Consider the following 12,332-nt stretch of genomic DNA (forward strand, 5'->3'; position numbering starts at 1 on the left):
GGACTTGGGACAGAGAGGGGGAGAAGGGTTTAGGGGTGGGGTTCACGTGCCGCGCGCGTGCCTCCTGCCGTCGTCCCGAGGAAATTTTCAGTTTGGTCCCTCGTTGAGGAGGAGTGGAGTGCAAGTCACGGAAGAGTTTGTAGTAGTCTACTACCATTCCTTTTTCTCACGAAAAAAAAAAGGTTTTTTACCGTTACCACAGGCTTTGAGTTGTTTATTTAGAGGACTTTCTTTATTTCCCTTTTGTTTGCGTCGCAATCGAAACTCAATTTTAGTTCAACTTGGGCATGGAGCTTGACGCCCAAGTAACCACCCACCGCTGTAGCGCCAACGATAACACTATATTTGTGCTACGGTATTGTCCACTAGTCTGCCCTTGCATCCCTATCAGTAGATAACCGAAGTCATGGAGCTTGACGCCCAAGCAACCATGGTTGGTATATTTGATTGTTGACAGAGCTATGAGACTAGGCGGTGTACCTTGGTCACGCTCGGTCGGCTGCTTTGACCAACCTTAAGGAGTACAAAGGAAAAGTTTGAATGTCGGCCGTGTAGACCGGGTGCCAGAGGTATTTTGGCGTACTTAAACATGAAATCACTGTTTTGGTTAAATTGAAAACGTTGGTATTTGACATGACGTCACGGGGAAGCGTGGAAACCGAGAGATTTAACTAGGCGTTAAGGTGAAGAGTGAGATCCGGGTCAAATTTGAGATGAAACATGAATGCCATTAGTCAAGAGAAATACATCTTCTTATGAGGAGGATACAACAACACTTAGTATTATTATTATTTACTATTGAAATCTAAAATGACACATTTTTCCTTTTTCCTTTGCCACATAAACATACTTTCTTTTTTTTATTTTCTTTTTGCCAAAATGATACACATTTTGATAAATAAAACATATCTAAGTTGCTTCTATACCGTCGGGGTGGAGTACAATATTTTTTTATAGGAAAAATCATCATAGCAAAAGTTATCACTTGGATAGACTACTTGGATAAAACAGCCACATCATCCTGAGTACAACAACAAGAAAATTTGGGAGAACTTGCCTTTTCTTCTCTTTCATCAAATACTCGGTATTGTTTGGGGAAGGTTTTGGGTCCTTACATTTTTATGGGTAAGAAAATGAATCTTATGGAAAAAAAATCCTTTGTGAGAAAATCATGTCTATGTAAGCGGTGAACATCATTAGATTTTTTTTAGTGTGTGAACATCATTAGATTGAATGGCACTGACACCCACGATTGCTACGCACGAAGCGTTCCTTTTACATAGTGGCAGCTAGGGTTTACAACTCCCCTCCAAGCACCACCAGAGAGCCCGTGGACCCCCCCTCCCCCCCCCCCCCCCCCTCTTGTCGCTCCAGCAGCTGGTGGCGGGAAGGAGAATCCCGGTGCCTCTTCTCTGTCTAGTAGTTTAGGTAATGGATTTTAGTCCTCGCAGGGCGGCGTTTCTTCATCGAGTTGATCTTTATGGTTTCGATCCTCCTCGAGTTCGTCCATCTGGACAGAATCGATAGAGCTACAAAAACATGAATACTTCACAAACAAATCTTCAGGAATATATTTATTTGTATGCACTTTCAATGCATTTTTTATGGGAAACACTTTTAATGCTTACTGAGGGTTCTGCTATAAGAAAGGCTACAAAAATAGCATAGAAGGTACCATCTATTTCAAGGTTGACACGAATGGAAAAGAAGAACAAAAAGGCATGAGCTACGTCCTTTAGTATGTTGCTGACAAAATTAGATTTCAAAAAACTGAACATGGTATCTCCCTGATGGACATCGTAGATGGCAAAGAGACCAAGTTCATGATAATTTTTGAACTTATACCTTGCTGCAAGGTAGTCTTCCATGTCGTAGTCAGATCTTCTTTCAGTTAAGTGAAATCCATGTGTTACTTTGTTTCTTCTTTTCGAAATAGACTTTCGCCCCGCTTTATAAATAAAGCAACCACCACGTTCACACAAGAAGGTCAAGTGCAACATAGGGAATAGACTAGTCTGCCGGGGCATCAGCACAAACATGTCCAAAGAAGCATAAAAGAAATAATCCATGTGTAATGTGTTGCTTTGTTGGTGGACAACTTGTTTCCTCTTGTTGCAGTATCAGAGGATGATGGATTAAGACATTCTGCGGTCTTTGCATGGGTAAATGAATAAGACCAGATAATATCCACATAATTGTCTCAATAAAAGAACTATAATAGTTAAATATTGATCGAGTAAAAAAATAATTTCTGGACCAGAAGTGCCATGAATAATCGGGAGATGTACTGCATTCTTAACTACTCCCTCCGTTCGGAATTATTTGTCTCGGATATGGATGTATCTAGAATCAAAATACGTCTAGATACATCTATTTCTGCGACAAGTAATTCCGAACGGAGGGAGTATTAACTTACCCCATAGAAGATCATGGTCATGTTCTGTCCTTTTCTTAAAAGCTAGCCACAAAAACTATAAATGACATGGTTGAGAAAAATCATTTTGTGACTTTAAAAATTACTACGTTGACAATACAAAATGTTGACCTTCTTTGTCTTTCTTGTAAGTGAGAATAACCATGTGCTACTGGAGTTGTTGCTGGAGGTGGTGGCCTAATCGGCTCTTCGGTGATGGTTACTGTTATGGGCATGGGCTCTCGGGGCGCAATACACGCCGTCACCGGCACTCTTGGAGATGTCTTATTTGAGTCTGGCTGGTTCCGCTGTTCACTCGGTGATTCTTAGGCGCTATGGGTGCCTTGACCCAGCCTGAGGTGAAGACAGGGTCGTGCTGTCATGGTGTTGGTTGTGACGCGATCCTTGATCTTTGAGTCTCACCTCCTTGCCATTTCGTGTCTCGAGGTTTGACTAGGCGAGTTGTTTCGTCATTGTAGCTGGAGTGTTGTGTGTTGTATGCCGAAAGGCGTTGTATAGCCCGCCTGGCTCTTCTTCAATGATACTGATGCACCTTTTCCATGGTGTATCGTTGAAAAAGAAAAGATACTCCCTCCGTTCCTAAATATGACGTTTTGGCAGTTCAAAAAACATCATATATTTTGGAACACAGGGAGTAGTAAGAAAGCAGCTCCAAGAAAAGCACATGAATCTGCAGCAGCGCAAAACGCCACAATGGTTGAACCACAAAGAAAGCCCAGCTCAAATGAGCATTGGAATTATTATTTTTTACAACAAAAAGTCTGTGTTCAACAGTGTTAGTAACCCTATAGTGGTCTTGCAGAATTCTGGAGGCCTGCCGTATCTGTGGCAGGAAGAAGCCAGTCCCCAAGGGTATTGTCGATGGTAAGCGCAAGCACCATGGTATTACCCAGTTGAAGTTATAGAGGAACAAGCGGTCTGTTGCTGAAGAAAGAGCTGGACGCAAGCTTGGCCTTCGTGTGCTCAACTCCTGCTGGGTCAATTGGTTGCAGTTGTAGCTTCTGCTGATTATACAAGTTAGAATACGCCGGGGCCCCTCCCTTAGTATATGCTCTATTTTTCATTGATGCACCTATAACAAGACAGTCTTGCTATCAAACAAGTATTGCCTATATTTATGACTCTGCTGATCATGTATGCATACATGTACATGCAGGTCTTCTGATAAAACTGCAGTTCAGGTAGCTAGCGAGAGGGTAGCTTGACAAAGATTACAGCGGACCTGGCAGTGCAAGGAGTGGTCGACATCCTCATATTGCAAACACCCACAACACAAGTTACTCCTTCCGCAAGCCTTTCACGGCCGTGTTCACCTCTTGAATGTCCTCGGTGCTAGGACTAGAACCTGTTTTGTGAAACAGAGAGGTGAGAGAAAAGTGTGTGGCATAGATACATACATATATGAAAAAGGAAGAGTCCAGAGGAAAATGACGGTGGAACCCACCCTTACGTACCCGGTGCTAAACGCTTCTGGTCTCTAAGACAATCGACGTTCCAAACATTTTGACCCACCATGGCCTCAACCTCAACCTTTTTCCTTCTCATAACCTTCATTTTCTGGTGCAACTTCGGTATTGCCTTCACAATACCTGCAGGTTCACGACAGTTGATGAGTAGGCATACATTCTGAACCATAGATAACTGAGCAAAAGTGCTACTTCTCGTATAGTAGATAACAGCACTATCTACACCAAATTTAAATGTAGGGATATGATCTTTGTGATTTCTGTCAAGCATACTGTTAACCGAGTTCAGTTGTATTTATACAAGAAGCAAAAAGTATAGAGGATTGCCAGACAAAAACTGAAAGTCATAATTAAGTGTGAGAAAACCTTCTGATTGCTAAAGCTAACACATCAGACCAAAAAGATCAACAGATGACCAAAGCTTGATGGTCTATTCAACTTTTGTTCAAAAATCAATGACTCATGGCTAATACTAATAGGTGCAGCACTTACTACCAAAATAATAGTTAGTAGCTGGATGTCGTTTCACACAAGGAGATAGGGAAGAACATCGACTTCAGGGCTTAAGGTGGTAACAAACCATATCTGGTGTCGTTTCACACAATAGCCCTTCACTAATCATCTGAACTGGTGAGTGTTCAAATAAATAGTTCAACGAAGTGAAAATTCTGATTATTTTGAGAAAATTTTAATTATCAAATCATCTTATTTAATGGATAAAAGCTTGTGATGTTCAGAAAGCAGAATAAACCAAAGCTTTGGCATGCCATCACATTGAAGTCAGAACTAAAACCTGAGTGTACTAATACAACATTGGTGAGCAGCAAAAGTGTAATTCGGACAGGCAGAACAAAACTGATGAGCCTTGGAAGTTTACAGCTAATTGTGTATAATTTTCTTTGCTCTTTTCCCTTTACTTGAGGTATTCATTACTGAATCTAGTGGCATACCTTGAATATTCTCCTTAACAGATTTGTCTTCATACAACTTCAGTACTTCAGTTATAGAGGAATTAAGGTTACTTTTGTATGTAGCTTGCCTTTCCAAGGAAGTACTTTCTCTTCTAAGTTCTTCAGATTCCGTGTTAGCCTAATTAAACAACACCAGAGTTTGTTAGATTAAGTGCAGATATTATTATCAATCTAATTCTTTGTGAGTATGGTACCTACGTCTGCCAGTTTTTTTCTCAAAAAATTAAGTTCTGCATCCAGTTCCGAATCAGAATTCCCATCTTTATGCAACACCGTTGCAGAAGAATTATCCTGATGAAAAAACATAATATAATTATACTCATTTACATGCCTCTTGCTTTTTGAAAATGCAGGTTGTAAAGTAAATATAAATAATGCATGGCTTCAGTGAACCAAAATGGTGCATAAAGCCGTAAACGTATGATTTATTGAGTACCTTATTGCAAACAAGCTTTGGGGTTAACCAATACTAGGCTTCTAAAATAAAATTTTAGGTTGGGCTTCTAGAATAAGCTGGGGAAGGAGCAGCTTATTTCCACAGCCAGCCATAAGCCCCAAAAGAACTAGCCCTCAACCTTAATTAAATGTTTCACACTGATTCCGTTTACTAGACATAAGAACTGAACCACAGATGTTTATGACTTAAGTCACTTAGTTAATACTCCCTCTGTCCCAAAAAGCTTGTCTTAGATTTGTCTAGATACGGATGTATCTAGACACGTTTTAGTGTTCGATACATCCATATCTAGATAAATCTAAGACAAGTTATTTGGGACGGAGGTAATATTAAACTTCTGTTTCCCTAGAAACAGTTTAGTAAAATGTTCTAATTGATGTTTAGTAAATCTATATTTGCTTGTTAGGACATCTGGCATTGAAATCTAAGTGGAATATTTTTGACAGAGATGGATAGAAAACAGAATTACATTAATATATGCTAAGCATATAACAGAAAAAGGTATCCTATTTCAATACAACGACCGACAAATTAATGATGTGCATTAGTCGGGTAATTTAAAATAAGATATCAATAAGAAATGCCCAGATATATTTTGCCCTGAGAATCAGAAGGTCTTGCTGATATTACTATTTATTATATTACTTCCTAGTTGAGCATAGCGTACACCATGGGCACTTAGAAAAACTGCAATTGAATAATGTAAGCAGCTAAAACATAGATAAATTAAAGCTCAAGCTTTCATAGTTGAGAGAAAGTCTGAAAGTCAGAAATGATGGAATGTTAATCAATATAGAGTAGAGAACAGAACTCAAATTCTCCAATTAGCTTACAAACTAGTTCAAGCTTGACTGGTATTGACTGTGCATAACTTTTATCTTGAAAGGTTTCCTTGTCAATTGCCGAGTCAACTGAATTAAATACTTTTCACAAAAGGGTGAAGATAGGGCGTCAGTTTCCACATTATGAACCCCCAGGACAAAAAGTATCTGAAGCAATAATCTATAGTGAATCATGTGAAACAGGGATGTGAATTGTGTGGATCAAAGTGTTGTGTGGGTCAAATTGGCAATTCTGGATTGAAAAAAAAACAATTACTTTGAGATAAGAGACATACATCTTCAGGTGCCACAAATTCTTCAGGTACAGTTAAACATTTCCGAAGGTAATACATCTCCCAATTGCTCATTCTTTTGTTCAATACATCCGTTACCAAGTTGCAAATTGCATTTACTCCCTAAGACAAAAATCATCACAAAGTCCACATTTCAGAAATTTCCAGCAGAAGTTTTGACAAAAAAATACAGCATTAATCATATGTGTTACAAAATGCCTCTAGGAAGAGGGAACTCAATGGCATAAATATTACATAAGAAAAAAAATCAGTATTTAAATATCTTAAGCATGAATATGTAAAACCAGATGAATTATAGCCTTATAGGCCGAACCAAAAGTTATTATGATGATTGTTCTGACTGTTTCAAGCTTCCATTCGGTAATCATTTTACATTCAAAATTTGCATATAATGCCTTATATCAAATGTGTTATAAAGAATATCTCATTCCTGGCACATTGAAGTACCAAGACACAGTTTGCAGCGGAAGAAATTAATATTCATTTGCTACAAAAAGGGATCACCAAACATGCAAACATAAGAGCTATATCCCATACACATGAAAGACGCATCTACTTAGGCAGTTAAGGCAACATCGCTGCATCAATTTCCTTTGGAATGGTATACTCCCAACATAATAAAACTATCTATACATGGCTGATACAGTTTAGTTTTCTCCACTGTGGAACTACAAGGAAAGCAAACTCATCTTGACCTGAGTGATAGCAAGTTCAGATCGAACACACTTGATCTATTAGTACTTGGGCATATTTATACAGGTTACAGAGAGGCACTTGGCCACTTGAACACACTTGATCAGGAGAGGAGGAACATGTGTGTTGACTAGGAAAACTACACACACGTACACTAGCCGTATACTACGGTCAGTATTCTAACACTGAGCAAACCACTGAGGGTGTTTAGTTCAGATTCAAACCTAACAATTTCCCTGTGTAATCACTGAATTAGATTTAGTAGCATTATTAGCATGTAAAAAGTAACTACTCTGGCCAGGAGACCATTTAGAATCTGGTAGTGCCCTGAATTCTCCAAAATTCCAAAGGAGGGTTCAGTTATATTGGATCCTGAGGTTGGAAAAAACCTACCCGTTTCAGCTCCTCAGCCTTATTGGTCGCCGTGGCGGTGCTGACGGCCGCGGGGGCACCTTCCCTGTAGAATGACAGCGAAAGGGCAAAGTTAACAAAACCAATAGGCGGCAAAGGGGGGAAAGTGAGCTGCTGTTACGGAGAGGGATCCGAGGCGTAACTGGAGGCAGTACTCGAAGGCCTGGAAGCGGATGTCGTCGACCATGTTGAGGACCTCGTTGATGAAGATCTGAGGGCTCAGCCCCAGCACTGCCTCCACCGCCGAGGTCCCGTCGTCCCCTTCCATACCTCCTGCCACCCACACATGAATCAAGAAACAAAGGTAAACCCCAAGTTTAGGAGGAACTCGCTAATTGTTATTAAGTTCGTTGGAGTTTGATTATAACTACAAGGTTGATTTTTTCTTGATAAAACATGACAAGGGACTAGATTGTGAGAGATGATTAGTGCTAGGGAAAAAGAAGATTCCCATATACACAGGCCGTATACATGTGCAGGCCTGGCGATCAGCATAGCTACCTACATCGATCCACGCCTCAACCCTAAAATAAGAGAGTGGACAATGAGAACAAATGGCAAGAAGAATAGATTGTCATGAAAAATAACAATTGCCAACAGTAAGAAATGTAGCTCATCCATAACAAATTGTGGTACTGTTGGTAGGTACTCCTGCACCTTAGGCTCTTCGGTTATTACAAGGTTCATATGATAATCATATGACGCTTCTTATCTGCCTTAGCAGCAGGCCACATGCGGGAAAAGTTTTCACCATGAAATTCCTTAACTACATTTACCATAAGGTGCCTAAAACATTCTGTTTGCTTGGCATTGGGAAAAACATTGTTCACTACATCTTTCTAACCCCTTGCAAGCATCTGTGCATACAGCCAACACGAAGATCACCTATTGCCTTCTTTGGTTGTCTCATGAACCAAGTCCAGTTTCCTTCTGTTTTTGCATTGAAAAAACTAAAAGCTACAAGAAACATCGAATTGTGTCCATCCAAAGTTGTAACCGCAGCGAGGTGCCCATTCCACTTGCGATTCAAATGAGCCGAGTCTATATGGTCTACACCCATTCAAAAATCCATTTATGCAAGGCTTAAATGCAATGAACAACTTATCAAAAAACATATTACCGTCTATAATTGGCTTTTTAGATTAGTCGATTTTATACGTAGTAGCGATCTCTACAACACTTCTTAGTGATCTCAACTCAATTTCAGCTTTGAAGTTATGAAGCAATCGAAAGCTCTCTTCCCAGCTGATCAACAATAGCTCGTTGTCGACCTTTAAACATAGTGTGATATGGAACCGTGCATTATAGTCGCTCTGAAGCTTCTTTTGTAGGCAATAGCTCGTTGTCGACTTTAAACATAGTGTGATATGGAACCGTGGCATTATAGTCGCTCTGAAGCTTTTTTTGTAGGGAGATAGCACTTATTTGATCTATATGGAGCTGGGAAGAGAGCTTTTGATTGCTTCATAACTTCAAAGCTGAAATTGAGTTGAGTTTACCAGGAAGTGTTGTAGAGAGCGCCACTAAGTATAAAACTGACTCATCTGAAAAGCCAATTATAGACAGTAATATGCTTTTTGACAAGTTGTTCATTGCATTTAAGCCTTGCATAGATGGATTTTGGAATGGGTGTAGATCATACATAAGTATAGACTCAGCTCATTTGAATGGCAAGTGCAATAGGCACCTCATTGTGGTTACAACTTTAGATGGACATAATTGGATGTTTCTTGTAGCCTTTTGTTTTTTCAATGTTGAAAAGGAAGAAACTGGACTTGGTTCATGAGACAACTAAAGAAGGCAATAGGTGATCTTCCTGTGTTGACTCTATGCACAGATGTTTGCAAGGGGTTGGAAAAAATGCAGTGAAGAATGTTTTTCCTGATGCCAAGCAAAGAGAATGTTTTAGGCACCTTATGGGAAATGCAGTTAAGAAATTCGATGGTGAAAACTTTTCCCGCATGTGGGCCTGCTGCTATGGCACATGAGAAGTCGACATATGATTATCATATGAATCTTGTAATAACCGAAAAGCCTAAGGTGCAAGACTACCTACAACAGTACTACAATTTGTTATGGATGAGGTACATTTCTTACTGTTGTCAACTGTTTGTTTATTTTTCATCACAAGCTATTTTTCTTGCCATTTGGTCTCATTGTCCACTCTCTTATATAACTTAGGTGCACGTTCAACAAGGATATCAAGGTGGACTACATACACAATAATCTTGCAGAATGTTTTAATAGTTGGATCAGGGAGATAAAGGATTTGCCTATCGTCCAGTTTTGTGACAAGTTGAGAGAGATGGTTATGGAGCTCTTTAGGAATTAGGAAGAGGAGAAGGATTGGAGAGTGTTTGCAAGGTAAAAAATTCTGCCAGGCGTCATTAAACAATTAAATGATAGGACTAGAGGATTAGGCCATCTCTAAAGGGATTGTAGTGTCAAGGTCACTGATATAGAGAAAGATCACACTAAAAGGCATGTAAACAAGGCACTTGCACATGAATGTACTTGCATGGAGTGGCAACATACAAACAAGCCATGTACACATGCATTAGTTGTTCTAACTGCAGTCTAATGTCAAGCTGGAGGACTTTGTGCACAATTACTACTCCGTGTAAAAATTCAGGCTGCATATCAAGGGGAGATAGAACCACTCGCAGACAAGGTTCAGTGTCCTGCGGTGGATCCAGGTTTTGTTCTGCAAGCAACACTACCAAAGCAGGTGCAAGAAGGCATAGGAAACTAAGGATAAAGGCTGCTCTTGAGGGGGTTTAGGTAATAAACCTAAGGTAGGTTGAAAGAACATATGCAAAAAATGCCATGAACTTGGGCATAGGGAAGCTGGATGTCCTTACAATGGGGCGAAGAAGAGATACAATCACTTCATTTGGAACAACGACAAAACCTCTCAAAAAAGCTCACGCCTGAGAGGAAGAAACTCAATCTGTGATATTTGTTTCAGTCGTTAGAGAGAGTTATTTTGTGATGCTGTCATTGGAACTTCTTTTCTATCAAGTTTGCGACGTTTGAAGTTATTTTTCCAATAATTTTGTGAGATGTGAACTCACCTCAACAAGTAGATGGTCAAGCATAAACTACTCATTATGTCTTTTTCTCAAGGCAACACTCCGGATGACACTTTAAACTGCAATTTTGTCATTTTGAGATGTTCATCATGTGTTTGAATAATTATTGTGTGTGATCCGTGTGTATGTGGGCATCTTCTTCTTTTTCCCTAGCACTAATCATCTCTCATAATCTAGTCCCTGGTAAATGTTTTGTCAAGAAAAAGTAAACTAATAAAACTCCAACGAACTAATAACAGTCAAATTCCTCCAGGCTCAGTTAAGCGTCCATGAGTGGCAGGAACGCAAAGTGCAGGTAACAACAGTGTAGAGCAGGAGCAAAACCAAACCTCCTCCTCCTGGAGCCTGCTTGTTGGGCCCGAAGATTTATCTCAGGCTCCCGAATCCCTCCTCCAGGGGTAAGTTCTCCTGCGGCAGAGAGGGGCAGCAAGAGCTTCACGAACAGGGCAACAGGAGCAGCACGAACTCCAAATCGAACCGAATCGAGAGAGAGAGAGAGAGAGAGAGGACCTTGTTGACGAGCTCCATGGCGTTGACGCTAGGGTCGGAGCGGCCGAGCCGCAGCGAGCTCCCTCCAGGCGCGCGAGCGACTGGGGAGAAGCAGCCGACCTCCCTCGCGTGATGACGGCGCGGATCCTGAAGCACCGTGGCGGATCTGGCCGCCGCCTGACCTGCTGCTCGATCTGGGGGAGAAGGCGAGGGGAGGAGGAGGGAGTGGGGGTGGAGGGCGGCTGCGGTGGGGAGAGGGCCGAGCCCGGGAGCGAGGTCGCCGGTGTGCGGGGGCCGCGGCGGCGGCGGGAGACGAGGGAATCGGGGGTAGAGGAAGAAAGACAGCGGGCTGGGCTGGGCTGGGCTTGGGTGGTTCGGTGGGTCTTCTCATTTTTCATTTGAATCCTCTGTACGAGCGCCAAAAGAGCAAATTTCTCTCTCGCTGATGGAGATCAGACGGCTAGAAACTAATTGATCACAAAAACGAACGGCTATAAATGATAAGGACGTGAGAGGCTGGGATTAGCCACAGTTTTATCTTCCCCTTCTTCCCTTTTTTTTTAATTTTATTTTAATAATAAAGCACCTAATGCTTCTGGTGGTCCGTCGCGCATATTTACAGAAAACCCCATATAATTCCGTGAAATCAACCCGCACTACCGGTTTTAGTAAGTCAAAAAACCGTTTTGAATTTACAAACATGACCCTGTATTTTCATCTATTCAACCCACAATCTGCAGAACGACGGCGGCGGCTAGAGCTTGTAGCGAAAGGATCCGTACACGGCAGGGGCTAGGGAGGATTCAGAGGCGGGCGGTGAGGAAGGGGGTCGCCGGTGACGAAGATTAAGGTAGGAGCATGATTTCCTAGGCGAATTCATGACATCTGGGCTCGTGTCAGAAAGGAGACGGGGAGAGGAAAAACTGGAGAAAGGAGGGGAGACGAGGCGACGGCTTGCTGCAGCAGACGACAGCGGGAGTAGGAGGTGCAGCAGCGCGGTGCAGGGTGCACCCACGACGGTGCTGTCCACGGGCGTCATCGGCATTCGCTCGCTCGGGTCAACGCGAGCAGAGGAGTCCAGGGACGAGCTCGTGCTCAATAGAAGAGGCAGCGACAGCGCAGGTGGCAAGCTCGGCGGGCAACACGGCTCCCGATTCGGATGGGTCCGGCGAGATCCGAGTCGG

General features: G+C 41.7%; 1 protein-coding gene across 3 annotated transcripts; it reads right to left on the reverse strand.

Moving 5' to 3' along the window:
- Positions 1 to 3,099: 3,099 nt before the first annotated feature.
- On the reverse strand, positions 3,100 to 11,524 carry LOC125524630 (protein MIS12 homolog). 3 transcript variants are annotated; one of them, XR_015610420.1, is made up of 10 exons: positions 11,170 to 11,524; positions 10,989 to 11,067; positions 7,711 to 7,840; positions 7,550 to 7,613; positions 6,446 to 6,565; positions 5,070 to 5,162; positions 4,851 to 4,989; positions 3,889 to 4,023; positions 3,657 to 3,779; positions 3,100 to 3,435 (listed from the first exon to the last, which is right to left on the reverse strand). XR_015610420.1 is itself a non-coding variant. In XM_048689668.2 (9 exons), the coding sequence occupies exons 3-9, from the start codon at positions 7,833 to 7,835 to the stop codon at positions 3,712 to 3,714; spliced, it is 744 nt and encodes a 247-aa protein (XP_048545625.1). In that variant the 5' UTR covers positions 7,836 to 7,840; positions 10,989 to 11,067; positions 11,170 to 11,524; the 3' UTR covers positions 3,100 to 3,711. The 3 variants fall into 3 exon arrangements, 1 of the variants encoding a protein (XP_048545625.1); XR_015610419.1 differs by having other exon boundaries at positions 3,100 to 3,506; positions 11,170 to 11,523; XM_048689668.2 differs by having other exon boundaries at positions 3,100 to 3,779.
- Between the last annotated feature and the right edge of the window lie 808 nt (positions 11,525 to 12,332).

This window comes from Triticum urartu, chromosome 7A (genome assembly GCF_056163025.1).
Source record: "Triticum urartu cultivar PI428250 chromosome 7A, HENAU_Tu73, whole genome shotgun sequence".
Classification (NCBI taxonomy): Eukaryota; Viridiplantae; Streptophyta; class Magnoliopsida; order Poales; family Poaceae; genus Triticum; species Triticum urartu.